This window comes from Solea senegalensis, linkage group LG20 (genome assembly GCF_019176455.1).
Source record: "Solea senegalensis isolate Sse05_10M linkage group LG20, IFAPA_SoseM_1, whole genome shotgun sequence".
Taxonomy (NCBI): Eukaryota; Metazoa; Chordata; class Actinopteri; order Pleuronectiformes; family Soleidae; genus Solea; species Solea senegalensis.
In genome coordinates this window covers 18,646,880-18,665,207 of record NC_058039.1, presented here as the reverse complement: position 1 = coordinate 18,665,207, position 18,328 = coordinate 18,646,880, and the positions used below count along the sequence as shown (strand labels likewise).

The 18,328-nt window shown below is 39.1% G+C and overlaps 2 protein-coding genes across 2 annotated transcripts in view; both read right to left on the bottom strand.

Moving 5' to 3' along the window:
• Positions 1-512: 512 nt before the first annotated feature.
• On the bottom strand, positions 513-7,196 carry LOC122786658 (terminal nucleotidyltransferase 5A-like). The gene is made up of 2 exons (XM_044053116.1): positions 6,924-7,196; positions 513-2,769 (listed from the first exon to the last, which is right to left on the bottom strand). Exons 1-2 carry the CDS (start codon positions 7,059-7,061, stop codon positions 1,756-1,758), a joined length of 1,152 nt encoding a protein of 383 aa, XP_043909051.1. The 5' UTR covers positions 7,062-7,196; the 3' UTR covers positions 513-1,755.
• Positions 7,197-17,231: 10,035 nt separating this feature from the next.
• Positions 17,232-18,328, bottom strand: part of LOC122786651 (non-homologous end joining factor IFFO1-like) — a 19,913-nt gene continuing 18,816 nt past the window's right edge. The window contains exon 12 of the mRNA XM_044053103.1: positions 17,232-18,208. Coding sequence (XP_043909038.1) covers positions 18,067-18,208 — 142 coding nt within the window. The 3' untranslated portion in view covers positions 17,232-18,066. The remainder of the gene's footprint in view (positions 18,209-18,328) is intronic.

The following is an 18,328-nucleotide window of genomic DNA, read 5'->3' as shown; positions in this document are numbered from 1 at the left end:
ACCCACCCAAAGAGACTGCAGAGGCCAAAGGGTAAGAGCAGAAGAGCTGGTGTGTGATATTTATCTGTTTAGTATTGATTCAAGTACGGTTATCTTGTCTTAAATGATAACCTCAGCTACTTGAGTAAACATAATGGGGAAAAGAATTGTTCATGTCCCATGCTTAAGTATTATTAAGTATTTAAGATACAATGACATAGTGGGAGGAATCCTGGCCTCAGAGAGTTTGAAGTGCTGGACTGGACTGGACCTCAGAGCTTACAGTGTCCAATACAAGCAACAGCAATCTGAAGCTTTGGAAAATGAGGCCAAGGACATGGACAGGGACATGGCTGATGTCCACGCTCTGGCTGAGAGCTGTGGGACACAGAGCTTGGATTACAGACTGGCCACAGTGAGTGTCTGGATGATGGAACACAGACAACACACAGTGTCGCTTGTGTGATTGATAGAAGATTGTGAAAGATCGATAGTGAAGAAGAGTTTAGATGAAACAGACATGGAGACAGAGGTTTGCATTCATGTCAGCCACAATAAATGACAATGTTTAATGACAACAAAACAAATACTCTGATGTACAGTAACCTGGTGAAAGAGTTTCAAAACACTTCTGAGCAGGATATTTGTTTAACTACACATGAAAGTTTATATCCATTAAACAAAAACACACATCAAATATTTACATTTCACTAAAGATACAAGAGCCTCCATCAGACAAGAAGCAGAACAAAAAACAACTTCCTGCGTCACATATGAAGCCTTCATTTTTCAATGCATGTCCACATTATGAAATTATGAAATGAAAAGAGAATAAAAGATAATTACTGTGGCTCAAAGGAGAATTGTTGATATAAGATTTGAAGAGAAAGAAACAATACAACCTTTTTGTACACACTAGGCCATAAACCAAACAAGCTACAATGCTACAGAGTTTACATCATTACAAATATGTTTCAAAATGGCGGTACAGTTTTGTGTGTGTGCGTGTGTGTGTTTAGGGGCCCTATGACGCGTGTGTCTAGGGGCCACACACACACACACACACACACCGTGTCTGAGACTAACACACACACACACAAACACAACACACACAAGAAGCCTGTGGTACAGCACAAGTAAAGGTACAAGGACATGAGCAGGGGGCGTGGCCTGACCTGAGCAGCCTCTGATGAACTCACCAGTATCTAAGCACATTATTGCTTTAATGGTATTGACAACTGTTTTTGTGAAGTTATGTTTTATTAAAAACTTATTACGTATTAAAAGTACTGAAATATTGTGTTGCATAAATAACTTTATTTTTACATTATATTAAATTTTACAATTACACTTTGCTGGTGTGAAATGTTAAAAAATCTCAATTTGAAAAACATTTTAATGGGAAAAATGGAACTTAGAGCTCTAGGTGTGTGTGTGTGTGTGTGTACGCACTGAGAGAGAGACGGCAACACAAGTGTGTGTGTGTGTGTGAACATGAGTGCACACACTCTTGATAATCTTGAAACTTTCACCCAACATTAGAAAATCTCCTCTTAAAAGACATTTGAAACACAAACAAGCTTCTCTGGTACAAAGTCACCTGTGTTCAGGTTCAGAACCCACGTGAGTGAAAAGCGCCCCCCCCCCCGAACAGTGCTTTGCTGCTGCATGTTCCACAAGATTCACATCCTAACAAATAAATAGAGTATTTCAGTACTACACCTTCAGTACACTTTAAACGTATACAGTAAACAGTCAAACCTGTGACGTCACCGCTCAGCTGCAGGGCAGCCATGTTTGATAAGAGTTGCTCACTGTGGTCACAGGTGACACATAGTAATGGCTGAAGTTGCCGTCTCGGACATAAGGAGCAGGCTGGTAGTAGCAGGTGATGTTGGACAGAGCAGGAACAGCGTTGTGTTCCGCCATGACACGCCGGGCCAGCGTGGAGATCAGAGCCAGCGTCTGTCTGCGCTCGTGACCCATGAGACACACGGTGCTCTGGTCCACCACGCGCCTCAGCGTCACCAGGTAGTCGTAGCGCTTGTGCTCCATGCCCGCAAAGTGGTTTTGCAGATAAGCCTCCAGCTTCCTCCGCTGCTCACCGATGTCAGAGAAGTCGATGAAGAACCGTGAACACATGTAGCGCTGCATCTGCTTCATCTGCATCTCAGACGACGGCTGGAAGCCGCGCACCAGCAGGTGGCAGTATTTGAGCAGCCCGCCCCCTCTGATCTCCTCTGGGCTGCGGGTGGCGATGGTCCTGGAGCGAAGGTGATCCAGAGCCTCGTGGAAGTGTCCGTACATGCTCTCGCCCTGCACTGAGGGGTGGAAGGTGTCAGACATCTCCGTCTGTGAGCAGCGGTCAAACAGCAGCAGCGAGTCCAGAGTGATCTGGAAGGAGTCCACGCTGAACTCAAACTGTCTTCTCAGGGAGTCCACAAACTTCAGCTCCACGTTCTTGCCCGTGTTGTTGGACAGTGAGATCAGACTCCAGCGATCTGTGTCGGTACAAACTTTCACCAGTTTCTGCACGTACGCCTCCTTCAGAGCGAGGGCTGAGACTCGCTCCCTGCTCACCTCTGTAGGCAAGAACTCCACCAGGCAGTCCAGAACCACGTCTTTGACACGCTGGAAGGTTTTGTCATCAGTGAGATTCAGGCCAAATATCAGGTCTAGGTCTTTGTAGCCGAGGCCATTGTCCTGGTGCAACACATGGCTAGCTGCAGAGCCGTTCAGCTTCACGCCACGAACCTCCACGCCCCGCTCCTCCAGTCGAGCCTTGACAACCTGAAACAGAACAAAGGTAACATTCACAAGAGTCTACACAAAATACACAAGTGTGTACGAGCAAAAATGGATCTGCTGTCCCTTTTAAAAAAAACAAAGTCAACCTGCCTGAATGTGAAGACTTGCAGTGTCTTTAATGGAAAAGCACGACAGCAATTACAAACACTTTTAAATGTGAGGCCTTTGCTGTTTGATACATGTGTAAGCAAACATGTTCATTTACCAGTCAAGTGAAGACATTTTTAAACGTGATGTCATCTCATGTCACTGATGTACACAATATAATCAGAACATAATCAGCTGTTTCTGGATGCTGCCCTTTCAGGTCTGTGGTCCCAACATCACATCACATTTCTGTTGATGTCAATCTGAAAACACTAAACTTTAGGGTGAATCATGTGATGGACCGTTAAACATAAACTAGCAAACATTAGAAATCAGAGAAGTTGAGTTTCATTTTAAGGGAAATCTAGTTGCTGTCGGGGGTCTCGGGGAGTGAGTCATGGGCTGCTCCATGTGATATACTGGACTTGTTCATCTACTTTGAGGTTCATGGACATTTTAATGTCCAGGAATCTATGCAAGAGACTCGTCTGAGGATAAATAAAACATTTACTGAGTCAGACATGAAAGCCAAAGAGATAGAAAGCTGTGATTTTATAGTCAAGTCAAGCATTCATTGACTTTACTGTAAAATTCTTGCCTTTGCAACTCCAAACTGGCTCATCTCACAATGTATGAATAATTATTACATGATTAACAGCGCTGCTAGTAACATACAGCATCTCTTGTTGTTGTACTGCATGTTTTTTCTTCTTTTCTTCTTCCTCACATTTTCTGGCGCATAACTCCTCCCACAGTTTTGAGAAACCCCCACAAATTTTATATCAAAAACATGCGGCTTGATGTTTAATGTTTTTTTTATTTTAACTTTGAATGTCAGATTTAAGTCGCACAGTCATTGTATCTGTAATTAAATATAATATGTCAATATGTAAGCTCCACTCCAACCCCCAATAATAGGGGGTGGAGTGGCTCAGTGGTTAAGACCCTACCTTGTGTACCAAAGACATCATGGTCGCAAGTTCGATTCCACCCCTGGCTAATTGTACTTGATTCCATTGTAAGTCGCTTTGGATAAAAGCGTCTGCTAAATGACATGTAATGTAATGTAATGTAATATTAGATATTAGTAGTATATAGTAGTATATATTTGTACACATTATATATTTATAGAGTAGTATATATGTATGTGTATATATATATACTAGAGTAGAGTAATATATATATATACTACTCTACAATGCTTTAATATATCTATTTTCCACATTGTATTATTTGTATTGTATATTTTAATAGAAATAAATTAATAAATGAAGTTAAATATTTAAAATGTGAAAACAATAACAATATATATGCATTTATTAAAAGTATTTCATATGTTCATTTATCAACACTGTAGGTGGCGCTAATGAGGCTGCAGCACTTGGCGCCAGCCACCATTCAAACAGCAGAACAATACATACATACTTGCATACTTTGCAGCATTGAGAAACAGCCACATACTTGTGTACTCCCGTACTTGGCAAGTATATACTCCCAGCGTACTTCTCAAGTATGTACTTACCAAGTAAGCAAGTACAGAGAAATTTTGATAGTCGACTAATCACCAACTATTAAGATGACGAAGACAATTAAGATGATAGTTCATTAAACCTTGAATGAAACATGCTTGTAACAACAAACAGTTGCTGAGTAAACAGATAAGACACTGGCCTAAACAACACAAAAATAAATAGGCCTACTTAGGTTTTTCTTTCATTTTTCTTTGGCATCAAACATAACTACAATGAGGTCGGCACCTAAGGAATTATTCAAGTTAGGGTCTCACTGACTCAAATATGACAAAAGTGCATTTTGCTGTTGAATACAGTTGTGCTGACAACTGTATTCAACTTTACTACACTGTTACTACACTATTACTACAGTGTTACTACCCTGTTACTACACTGTTATAACGTTACAGAAAACACATGAAATATGTGTGCTAAGGCTAATGAATCAAATCGTCATCACTAATGTTAACATTTACAGCTATCAATATGAGTAAGTAGTAAGCTAGCTCTCTGTTTACGCTAATGTTATCAGCTAACTAGCCAGTTAGCTTCGTCGTTGTCAGCCTCAACGTGCTTCATCATTCAGGTGCTCGTGCAGATATTGTATTGTACCCGTCTGGTACTTCCGGTGACATCACGGCTGACCCAGATTACCACTACTGCGCATGAGTGTCAAGGACAGAAAGGCAGACGCGGCAGGTGTGAGAGAGAAAACACAGTTGACTAAATGTGGATGATTTTAATAGTCGACTAATCGTGGCAGCCCGAGTGAACAGCGACTTCTCTTGGGTCTGATGTGCACTCAGCAAAGATGCTTTACACTCATTCACTCACACTTTCATACAGTGCATCGATGTGCAGCACAGTTTTCTATCACTCATATTTCACACCCATTCACACACAACATGGGATTAAGTGTCTTGCCCAAGGACACATCAGTATGTAGACTAGCGGAGCCCTGGAATCCAACCGTCAACCTTCAAGTTGAAATACTGAGCTAGCGTTTATACGGGATATAAAGCTCATGAAAGGTTTGTGCTTGTAAAAAGAGGGTGACACTGTAAATCTACTCTTTATAATCTGTAATCTTTAACACCTTTCAATTCAGACAATACTTTCTTTACTTCTTTGGCTTTTTATTGTTAAATGAAGGATAATTATGTGTTAGAAACATTGACTATAAATATGGCCAAATTCTGATGGTATAACACCAATATTAGGCTTAAATTAAAGTGTTATTCAGTGACTATTTTGAACTGTGTCAATTCTCGAGCTGCAACTAACGATTATTTTCATAATTGATTAATCAGTGGATTATTTTCCTGATTAATTGATGAATGGTTTGATCCATAAAATATCAGAAAACCTTAAAAAATGTTGATCAGTGTTTGTCAAACCTTGTCCACAAACCAAAATGATTCTCTTTTAATGATTTCTTTGTAATCCAGAGCAAAGAAATGAAGAAAATACTCACATTCCTGCATCTCTGTATTTAAAGTTAAACTTAAAACTTTCCTTTTTGATAAAGCTTATAGTTAGAGCTGGTTCAGGGAAACCTAAACCATCTCTTAGTTATGCTGCTATAGAACTAAACTGCTGGGGGATTTTCCTGTGGTACACACACATTCACTCTCTCACACTCAGCATTTGATTATGACTTTTTATATGTCATTAACCTTGTCTCTTTCTCTCCCTAGTTTGTGTCCTTCCTTCCTTCCTTCCCTCTCTCTCTCTCCGTATTCTCATCATGCAGGTTGAAGGATCAAGATCCAGTTTCCGAGGCTACGCTCATCGTCACCATTATTATTATTTTGTAAATTAAAAAGTCGATATCAGTAACTGTATAAACTTGTAACCTGATACAGTTGTTGTGTATCTGCTGCTGGTCTCCCTCTCTCTCTTCTGTCTCTCCCTCATCTCCCTCTTGTCCTTTCTCTCCCCCCATTTTCTGTCCCCCACCTCTCCACTACCCCCCATTTTTCCTTTCATCCCAACCGGTCGAGGCAGATGACCGCACATCTCTGAGCCTGGTTCTGTCAGAGATTTCTTCCTGTTAAGAGGGAGTTTTTTCTCTCCACTGATGCCTAGTGTTTGCTCATTGTGTGAACTGTTGGGGGTCTCTGCTCTTCTTGATGTTGTCTATGTACAGTGCCTTGAGATAATGTATGTTATGATTTGGCGCTATACAAATAAAATTGAATTGAATGTGACCAATATGTACGTTTCATTGAAGGACAGTCTGCACTTTTAAGAAACTTCAGCTCTGGTCAATTCCATGTATTTTTTTAATCAATAAACGTGTATTTCACTCATTATTCAATAAAATAAATAGGATGATTATCAGCCTTTAAAACCAATCATCACAGTTACTTTATGACGATATCATGTCCCATGTCACGATACAGAGATAATATCGACATGTTGCCAAGTCAAGGTAATATGTTTCACAATTTATTTCAAAATAAAAACACTTTCTGTTTATAATGTTTACATTTTTAATTTAAAGTGTCGGTGTGATAAGAAGAGCTCGTGTCTCACCTGCACGAGCTGTCGGGGCTGCACGGACAGCGTGGGGAAGTTTCCGCGGCCGTGGATGGGGACGCTCTCCGCCAGGATCGAGTCCAGACGCCGCACCTGATCCCAGGTCAGCACACTGACCCTCTCATCCCGGTACATGACGACTCAACGGGGCGTCCAGAGATGACAGACACAGGAAGCTCCGGATGTGTCTCACAATCCGCCAAACCGTGACGCAGTGATGGTAAAGTCTGGCGGGACGTGGTTCATGTCCTCAAACACGTCACTGCACGAGCGTCAGCCTCTCTGCTGAGACCTGAGCGCACCAGCGCTTTTCACCGGGCTGAGCTTTTACAGGAGCTTCCCTATTGGCTCCGTGCACGCGCATGCGCGCGCACACAGCAGCGTGTGAAGTGAGAACTGACAGTGTCAGTGTTTATGTCTACAGGTATTACTAAATAAAAGACAGCAGTAGATGTCAGTGATGTTTATTTCAATATAACATATGATAATAACAGTGAAGCATATCCAGGGAGGAAACTGTCCACGTGTTCCAAACTTCAGGCAAAGTATTTTCTGAGGGTCATACATACATTTTATTTCCCCCGTGTTCCCGTGATAACAACTTAAGTCTATTTAATCATTTAGTGTCACATATGTATTCAATCAAAGCCTGAAACAGCCTAATATAACACATCATGTTCGCATGAGTGTGCGTCATCTAAGAAGACCGTTAGCAAGGCTTCAGCTTTATTGTGAGCCTGATGTCGTCATGAACAACATAGTTGACCAGCGACGAGGCCCCGGGCGTCTCCATGGATACCGGATGACGACTGAGAGATGCACAGCAGCAGGATTGCAGAGTGTAAAAATCAGTTTAATGCAAAACTTTAGATTTTGCTGTCTGTCTTTTATTGTAAATAAAATGCTAATTTAACATTAAAATCAGTTTCCTTTTCTTGTTTCTCTTGATTTTAAATAGTTGATATGCAGTTATAGTCAAAGTTATTTGTCAAAATCACTTATTCAGAGGACATTTCTCTGGTTAACAGAAGCAGGACATTTTGAGGCTCAGGTATTCATAATCAGTGGTTTGGAACGTCCCATTTTTTCAAATGAGTTTACCGTGAGACCAACATCGGAAACAAGCGTGCCTTACTTCTGAAGTGGTGGATTAGGATGAGGAGGTTTGTTTCCCCTCTGTTCAGTTGGGTAAGAACATCCTCCCACACATGAACATGAAACACAACGTGTTACGACTGTGAGAGACATCAACATAAACACTGCGCCATAAACACAATGTTCCAGAGTCCTCTGATATAACAAGAGCTATACAGTCCTTCAATCCTTCAATTCAAGCTCACTATTGATGTGGCATTGTTATTATTGTTATAATGGTTATTAATCCTAATTGGTAATTGGATAATTCATGAGACTGAATCAGTGAATTGACCATCTTTTGGAAGGGTGGTGCCCCGAGGCCCTTTATTATGTAAAGTAATTAATATATTGTTATCATTATTATTATTATTATTATTATTATTATTATTATTATGACTGGTTCATATCTCAGCGTGTGAATAGTGCTGAGGTGCTGCATGCTACAGTTTCAGATTAGACAAAGAGTTTGAGGCTCGAGCTTCAGGCCGACCACTTGTTTTTATCTGTGGGACGTTCCAAACCTCAGGTCAGAGGTGGAGTCCTGATGATTAAAAGGTCACCAGTTAAACCCTCAGGTCAGAGACAGAGACTCGGTTCTCCACAGTCCATCAAACATGTTTTCCATCAGCTGTGAGGAACACACACTGAGCGCCACGTCTGGCTCCTGTTCTCCTGTGATCCTGATTCCATGTAGTGATGGAGCACAGATGTGAGGCCTCACACACTAAATCCTTCTTTTACAGCCATATAAATTCATCAGAGCCACTTTGATCTTGGGATAGAGCAATATCCATCTTGACAAAGACTGACTTACTTCACCTGGTTATCCAGGTATTTTAAAGGGCATGAAATCATCACGACCAAATGTAAATGAAATAAAATTTATTTTTGATAGGAAAAAAAATGGTCTCACACGTCTCAATTGTCTTTATTATGAGGGAACGCTAAAACTGTGTCTGTACCACTTAAATACCCCATGTGTGCAATTGTGTCCACTGTAATCAACCGTGGAAAACACAGTAAATGTAATGCATGTGTTTGATTATAGTGTATGAAGTGTTTTAAATGTAAGTTATTGTGTTATAACAATGCACCATTGTGCACATATGGAAGACTTCTTGGCATCAGAGGTTCTTCCAGGGGTGGTCTTCCCCTCATTAGAGCTCTACACACATTTATGTTCATGTTGTGGCTGGTGATCTGGGTCATAGTGCCACACTGTGCGGAACAAGGTGGAACAAAGACCTCTGTGAGTAGCAGTAGCTTGAAGGCTTAGTAACAATAAGGAGCAGTTTAGGTGCCGACTTAGGCCTGACACATAGTTTTAAAACACAGTGCATCACAATTCTGTTGCCAATGAGGAAACCTGGAAAAACATTATAATATAACAACAACCCACCTAATAAACTCTCCTTCTGTATTCATTTATTTGTATCATCTATTCATAATAATATTTCACACAAAACAAAACTAAGGTCTCATTTTATTTGCTAGTCTCTTGGCGACACTCTACTGTTAATGTTTACATGCTAACAGGCTTGGACCGGCCACGGGCGTCACCAGTGGGCTGACGGCCCGGGGCTGTCATAATTGATTTTGTTGAAGGACGCTCTCAGCCCTCCCTTTTCAACATTTTATGGACAAAAGAATACTTTAATATTAATAGAGAAAATAGTCGACAGATTGATCGATTCTAAAAATAAACAGGATATTCAGTCATTAAACAATAAAAAGACATCTCTCGCTGTGTTTCTTTGACAACCACTTTCACTTCAACATGGGAATTGTGACACTGTGGCCATCTCTCCCAACATGAAAGTCTCTATGAATAATCATGACCAAAAATGACATAACTAAGAAGTGATCATGCTTGTGATCACCCGTCAACATGATCCTGTTAACTTTGTAGGGACAGACCAATTACAAGTAGACAGTCAACTAACATGATGCTGACATCTAGTGGTCTATGGACCATCTGCCACTATGGTCCATAGACCACTTGATAATCTGTACTTGATACAAAATTACAAGTAAACAAGTAAAGACAGACCTTTCATATCAGACATGACATAGTTGATCACATTCATTTCATTTCACCTCATCAACATGAACAAAGACAAAAAATAACTGGCTTCTAGAAAATGTGTATGAACTTCAGAATTGCTCTTCACAACGATATGGGTTAATGTAGTTAAGTTAGTAAAGCTACTGTTTATTAGTGCTGTCAAATGATTAAAATATTGAATCTCAATTTAACGCATTAATGTCACAGTTAACACGATTAATCTCAATTAATGGCACATTTGTATTTATTATTCTGGATCCGGTGTGGTGTAGTGGTGTTGTGGTTTTTCTAACGTTACTAGTTGTTGCAACAGCATGTGAAAAACACCACAAGGTTTGCTCGGTCAAAAAGAACGTTCGTCTCGCCATGAAAAAATTTACGCCATTAAAATGGGTTTGTGTTAACGCCGTTAATAACGCGCTTAACTGACAGCACTAGTATTTCTATATTTATCTTTTCACGTTGTATTTGGGGTGATTAGTGGTTAGTACTGTTGCCTTACAGCAAAGAGTGTGGAGTCTGCGTGTCCTTGTTGTCCAGTTCTCTGGTTTCCTCCCTCTGCTGTGGGGATTCTGTTGGCTCTACAGAACGGAGGAACAATGAATAAACAGACACACCAGAACAAGCTGCAGTCCCTTTATTTGTATTTGCGGCACATGTGTGTAACTCCTCCCATTTCAGCAATCAGGCAAAATCAATCAATGTAAGAACAAATAAAAACTCAACAGATTCACACTGACACTGTGACACAGATGACGGTGTGATGACCTGAGCTCACTTCACCACTGATGTCTGTTCATAAAGTTACTGATACATGTGATGAACACATGAATTAGAGTTATAAAACTGTATGTTTAACGTGTTGTTATTGTTCCAAATAATATGATCACGAGTCTGTAGGTTTTCTGGCCTGACTTTATTTATACATTTTATTACATATATTAACAAGTTAATATATGTAAGTAGACCTCCGTAACTAACATATATGTGACCATGAAAACAAGTTAATATATGTAAGTAGACCTCCATAACTAACATATATGTGACCATGAAAACAAGTTAATATATGTAAGTAGACCTCCATAACTAACATATATATGTGACCATGAAAACAAGTTAATATATGTAAGTAGACTTACATAACTTATGATTTATATGTCAAAATTTGGATGACATGCTAACAATGACTTTTATGTCAAAAATTTGCATAACATACTAATATATGACTTTTTTGTAAAAATTTGGACGAAATACAAATCTAAGACTTTTTTGTCAAAATTTGGACGACATACTAAAGTATGACTTTTTTGTCTTATTTTGAACGACATACTAACAGATGACTATTTTGTCAAAATTTGGATGACATACTTAAGTATGACTTTTTTGTCAAAATTTGGATGACATACTTAAGTATGACTTTTTTGTCAAAATTTAGACGACATGCTAACAATGCCTTTTTCGTCAAAAATTTGGGTGACATATTAACAATGCCTTTTTTTGTCAAAAATTTGGGTGACATACTAACTGATGACTTTTTTGTCAAACTTTAGACAACATACTAAAGTATGAGTTTTTTGTCTCATTTTGGACGACATACTAACCGATGAGTTTTTTGTCTAATTTTGGACGACATACTAACCGATGACTTTTTTGTCAAAACTTGGACGACATGCTAACGATGACTTTTTGGCAAAAATTTGGGTGACATACTAACCGATGATTTTTTTGTCAAACTTTAGACAACATACTAAAGTATGACTTTTTTGTCAAAAATTTGCATGACATACTAATATATCACTTTTTTTGTCAAAATTTAGACGACATACGAAGCTATGACTTTTTTTGTTTGGATGACATATGAAGTGTAGGAAAGTCTACTGTTTTTTTCTGTTGTATTATTTATCTAGCCCATTTACACCTTTGAGTTTCGTTTTAGTTTGTCCTAGTATGCTTTCTCAACCAGCATCAGTAGCAACTGGAGTGACTAGAGATCGTGTTTCCACCAGTAAACGTTCATCTTCTCTACGTTCATATGCTTCAGGTTCTCAACGGAGTAAACCAAGAACCCAGGTCAGTCACTGGTCCACATCAAGCCACTCCATCGTTGATGGATTAACCGACCTTCAAGCAGCGATGTTGGAGGAGAGCGTGAAACACCTGGAACTGGAAGAGATGAAACGGCAAATAGTGGAGGATAGCAATGTTGAGGACGAATATCAACGTTTGGACTCTAAAGCAAGAGAAACCTTGGAAAGGAAGGAAGAGTTTCTCAGGGATCAAGAAAGGTCGAGACGACAATTAGACAAGGAGGCTCGTGTAGCTCATGAGACCAGAGTAGCACTTACCAAGCAGATAGTGATGCAACGCCGTCTGAAGGAGAAACAAATTGAACTGGAGAGAGCCTCCCTCATCACAACCTTCCTGAAAGAGCAGGAGGACAATCTAGCCTCATCTCAACCTCTCAGTAACTGTGAGTATGACCTAGGGCTCCAGATTCGTAGCAGTGGTGCACACACATCACCCGATTCGATGTTGCAGCACATCAATCCAAGGGAAGGAGGAATCCCTCATCATTCTACACCTCAGGGAATACAGAGTAACATCATAAGCTCCACAAATCCTTCTCAGCCACCGCCAAACCAACCAGCTGATACTAGCAAGGCAAGTCTTCCCCCCTCATCAACCCAGGTACCATCCGCATCCATTATCACTAACACAGCATGTTTCTTCCACACACAAGTGATGTTATCACTGCAAACAGCCATAACTTTTCACAACCGCTGGTACATCAACATGCTGCCACTGATCTGTCTCCTGTTCCACCATGGAGACCAGCTGCTCCGCCTACAGGACTCAATATCCGTCACGCCCCGTCTGGTACACAACAGAATGCTGTCAGCCAGACTGCAGCCCAGCGAGCACCTCACCGTTTTACACAAAGTATGTGAACGAGCGCATAAAAGGGTCTTGATGGTTGCCGCTACTCCAGACACCATTTCAGTGCTTGGGCCTATACTTTTTACCTTATATGTGCTTCCTCTAGGGAACATTATTAGAAAGCACAACATACACTTTCATTGTTATGCAGATGACACACAGCTATATTTATCAATGAGGCCGGATGAAATAAATCAGGTTGTTCAACTCCAGGAATGTCTCAGAGACATTAAGTCCTGGATGACCTGTAACTTTCTACTTTTAAACTTTATACTCGGCCCTAAACACCTCAGAGAAAAACTTTCTGATCACATTGTCACTTTAGATGACATCACCATGGCTTCCAGTTCCACTGTGAGGAACCTTGGAATTACTTTTGACCAGGAAATGTCATTTGATTCACACATCAGCTCATTTCCAGAACAGCCTTCTTCCACCTGCGGAACATTATGAAGATTAGAAACATTCTGTCTTTACAGGATGCTGAAAAACTAGTTCATGCTTTTGTTAATCTAGATTAGATTACTGTAACTCCTTATTATCAGGATGTTCTAACAAGTCTGTTAGAATCCTCCAGTTCATTCAAAATGCTGCAGCACGAGTTCTGACAGGAACTAGAAAGAGAGACCATATAACTCCAGTGTTAGCTTCTCTACACTGTCTCCCCATACAGTTTAGAATTCAATTTAAAATCCTCCTCCTCACGTACAAAGCACTTAATGGTCAGGCCCCTTCATACCTGAAAGACCTAGTCTTACCCTATCACCCTAACAGACCACTTAGGTCACAAAATACAGGTTTACTTGTGGTTCCCAGAGTCTGTAAGAGTAGAATGGGAGGCAGAGCCTTCAGTTACCAGGCTCCTCCTCTCCTGTGGAACCAGCTTCCAATGACAGTTCGGGAGGCGGAGCCTCTCTCTGTATTTAAAGTTAAACTTAAAACTTTCCTTTTTGATAAAGCTTATAGTTAGAGCTGGTTCAGGGAAACCTGGACCATCTCTTAGTTATGCTGCTATAGAACTAAACTGCTGGGGGATTTTCCTGTGGTACACACACATTCACTCTCTCACACTCAGGGTATGATTATGACTTTTTATATGTCATTAATCTTGTCTCTTTCTCTCCCTAGTTTGTGTCTTTCCTTCCTTCTCTCTCTCTCTCTCTGTATTCTCATCTTGCAGGTTGCAGGATCCAGATCCAGTTTTCGAGGCTATCCATATCATACATATCATCACCATTATTATTGTGCTATAATTAAAAGTCGATATCATTAACTGTATAAACTTGTAACTTGATACAGTTGTTGTGTATCTGCTCCTGGTCTCTCTCTCTCTTCTGTCTCTACCTCATCTCCCTCTTGTCCTTTCTCTCCCCCCTTTCTGTCCCCACCTCTCCTCTGTCCCCCATTTTCCTTTCACCCCAACCGGTCGAGGCAGATGACCGCACATCTCTGAGTCTGGTTCTGTCAGAGATTTCTTCTTCTGTTAAGAGGGAGTTTTTTCTCTCCACTGATGCCTAGTGTTTGCTCATTGTGTGAACTGTTGTGTTTCTCTGCTCTCTTTGCTGTTGTCTATGTACAGACCTGAGATCATGTATGTTATGATTTGGCGCTATACAAATAAAATTGAATTGAATTGACGTGTTTTGAGTTATTGTAATGCTGTTCAAGTCAGTTAAACTGATAAATAACTCAGGTTTACGTCTAATTTCGTTTGATATACTAACCGATGGGGCTAGTATGTCGTAGTGGTTAGCACTCTCGCCTTGCAGCGAGAAGACCCGGGTTCGAGCCCCGGTTGGAACAAGGGCCTTTCTGCATGGAGTTTGCATGTTCTCCCCATGTGTGCGTGGGTTCTCTCCGGGTTCTCCGGCTTCCTCCCACAGTCCAAAAACATGCAATGTGGGGATTAGGTAAATTGGACACTCTAAATTGACCATAGGAGTGAGTGTGAGAGTGAATGGTTGTTTGTCTCTATCTGTGTGTGGCCCTGCGATGGACTGGCGAACTGTCCAGGGTGTACCCCGCCTATCGCCCGGTGTAGCTGAGATTGGCACAGCACCCCCCGCGACCCTCTGGTGGAGGATAAAGCGATTAGATGATGATACTAACCGATGACTTTTTTGTCAAACTTTAGACGACATGCTAAACTATGCCTTTTTTATAAATATGTTAATATTCTTACTGACATTTTTACATATTACTCACAATTTACCATGTACAGTCATATTTCTAATTTCTAATTTAATCTCAGTAACACACTGACACAGAAACTCTTTCAGTGTCATTTATTGTCATTTCCTTTGGCTTCAGTAAACCAATCAGTCTCCATGAAAACCGTGATGAATTCAGGCTCATTAAATCCCACAATAACCAGCAAAACAAATGTTATTCATGCTTATACAAAGCTTTCTGATTCATCACATTCTGTTCAGTCCTTTCTCTTTTCACTGTTCACACATTCTGTTTTGGTGACTGATGATATTTACAGAAGATAATGATGATATAGATCTGAAGATCTGACCAGTTCAGCTAAAGCAGCATCTGCACAGTTTCACGAGGCGAGTGACGCTTTAACGTCTCTGACAAAGAACAACAACGACTTTTAGTCCTTGGAACTCAAAAATAAAGCAAAATACAAAGAAAAATAAAATGGAAACAGGCTTTTTATCACTTTTTTTGATACAATAAGAAAATAATTGTTAAACATGTTTAATTCTGTTTTACTATTATTGACAGAGTAGACATTGATTTAATTACAAGAGTGAAATCTGTTAAAATCATGAATTTGAAGCATTTTAAACGTTCACTTCAAAATTTAAGCAGCTCTTCACTTTTAATCGACTTTAAAACCGTCACTAAAGCAAAAATGATTTTACTCATAATCACACGAACGGTGTTACAATAAAGTCTTAAATTTAAACTTAAACCAGTCTTTGCTAAATCTTAATCACAGCATCATTAGTTCAGCCTTATCGTTGTTATTATTACTTACAGGATATATATTTCTTTTTACAAACTGTACAATTTTGAGGAAAATATTTCTTAAAATAGGTTTTGACTTTTGTTAAGGGAAAAAATTTGAACAGTTAGAAATGTTGGATTTTCAGGATGATCATCATTCTTTATTTGATGAATTGATAAGACATTCTCTCAGGAAGGTTTTTGTTGATTGGACAAATTCCCTTTCAATCTATCATCTTAAATCTAAGGGTTTTTTTTTTTTTTTTTTTTTAAAAACTCACCAGATTATGAATTTTAAAAGCCTTTTAAGCTTTTTAAGACTGAAATTTTTGAATTTTTGTCTGCTAAAAAAAACAATGTTGGGGGGGCGTATCATTCGCATTTAACTAAAATGATTTTAAATGATTTTAAAAAAGGCTTTTTTTAAATGACATTTGTTTTTCAGGTCTGATGTCATTTTTAAAAACGAGTTTGTGAGCGACATGATCCTCCACAAAGTTACAACCAGCTTCAAAAAACAGACCCCCAAATTTCACTGAATTTTAGTTCAGCATCGTTTGTTTTGTTGTAGCTTTGATTATGGGATGTGAATTTGACAATGCTGTATATACAGTAAATATTATTTCTATTTCAAATTTATTTAAAATGAAAACTTAATAAAAAAATGATAAAGAAAATTTGAGTTAATTTCAAAGGAGGGAAAAATCAAATACATCATTTCTGTCTTACAATTTCAAAAGCTTTAAAAATAAAACATCTTGTGAGTTCCATAAATATAAAATCTAAATATTAATATACACACGTTTATATACAGTTATTTACAGGACGTGACACAGATTGTTTTTTATATTTTTAAGTTAATAAACAACAAAATCTATCTATAATTAGTAAAGCTAATAACAAAGGGTTTAATAATTAATGTAAGAAAAATCAGTCCAACATAAATCTTTTTTTTTAAATAATGTTTTTAAATGCAATAAATTTGAATCATTTCCACACTGAGGGAAGTTTCAGTGGAAAAATTTGTTTTATCGTTTAAACAAAGTCTTTTTTTTTTATTCTGCTGAAGAAATTATTTTTAAAATGACAAATATTCACTAACAAATTGACTTTTAAGATCTAGTTTCAGTTTATCTCATCTAAATAGTTTGACAGTGTACTTTTAAAATAATACAAAAATAAATACACATTAAAGCACTTTTTATATATATATATGTACTGTATATTTAAGGCAAATTTCAGTTTTATAATATTTTGCTCAAACCTCACATATACAATAGCAATAAAGTGCTTGTAAGTAAATATGAAATAAACAGTTCAGAGAATAAAACGGAACATTTTCTCGTGTGCAAACGTTTGTGCATTTTTATTTATTTCGCTCTCTGTGCTCAAACTTTTAAAGAAATTACTGCTGAAACATTTGCAGACATTATTTATCTGGACCAAAACGATTTAAATTCAAGATGTTATCGAATTCATGATAAAAAATATGTTTAAGCCTCTTAGAATATTCTAAAACACGGTGAAGTCTTTTCATCAGTCTTTGTCTAATAACAGTTCAACCTAAAATAATAATAATATAACAAAAATGTTCACGATATTATTGCGATAAAAAAATGAAAAATAAGAGTAAATGAGTTTGCTATAAATCGCAGGGACATGGAATGACCAGGGCGACACAGGCGCCCCCTTGTGGCACTTGAAAATATACGACTCTCTCTGTATGTTGGTGAGCGAGACACATGAAATATTATCCTTTTTTTCCTCCATTAACAAATATCATGATAACATTAAAATTCAGCGTATAAATGAAATAACTGAGTGATTGATTATCGTGCGACGTGATAAAATCACATATCACCTCATTCTTTGACTCTCACGCAAAATATATATTTTTCAGTCCTGCAGTTTTTAGAGAAACACATTTGACCTTTAGCTGATTCTACGAAGTCGAGGACTCTTTGTAGTTTCACACGAAGAGCGGTGCGAGGGGAGGAGCTTCAGAGTGATGTCAGAGCATCAGCGTTGTGTGTGTGTGTGTCAGGGTTTCCTCCAGGTCAGTGGAGGAACGGCAGCGTTGGCGTCGCAGCACGAGTCGCTGCTCTCGGCGTCGGCGGGCAGAGCCGGCTTCTTCCTGTCGTCACCGTCTGTGTCGTCCACCGTCATGAGTGACGTGGACTTCCTGTCAGTGGACACAAAATACACCGTGTGTGTGTGTCTCACATCTCTGTGTGTGTCTCTCATCTGTGTGTGTCTCACCTGTCTGTGTGTGTCTCACCTCTCTGTGTGTATCTCATCTGTC

Excerpts from the sequence above, each read along its gene's own strand:
- LOC122786658 (XM_044053116.1), bottom strand. The coding sequence starts at position 7,061 with ATGTACCGGGATGAGAGGGTCAGTGTGCTGACCTGGGATCAGGTGCGG. Across the intron at positions 2,770-6,923 it reads AGCCCCGACAGCTCGTGCAG|GTTGTCAAGGCTCGACTGGA; the intron begins GTGAGACACGAG and ends GTTCTGTTTCAG.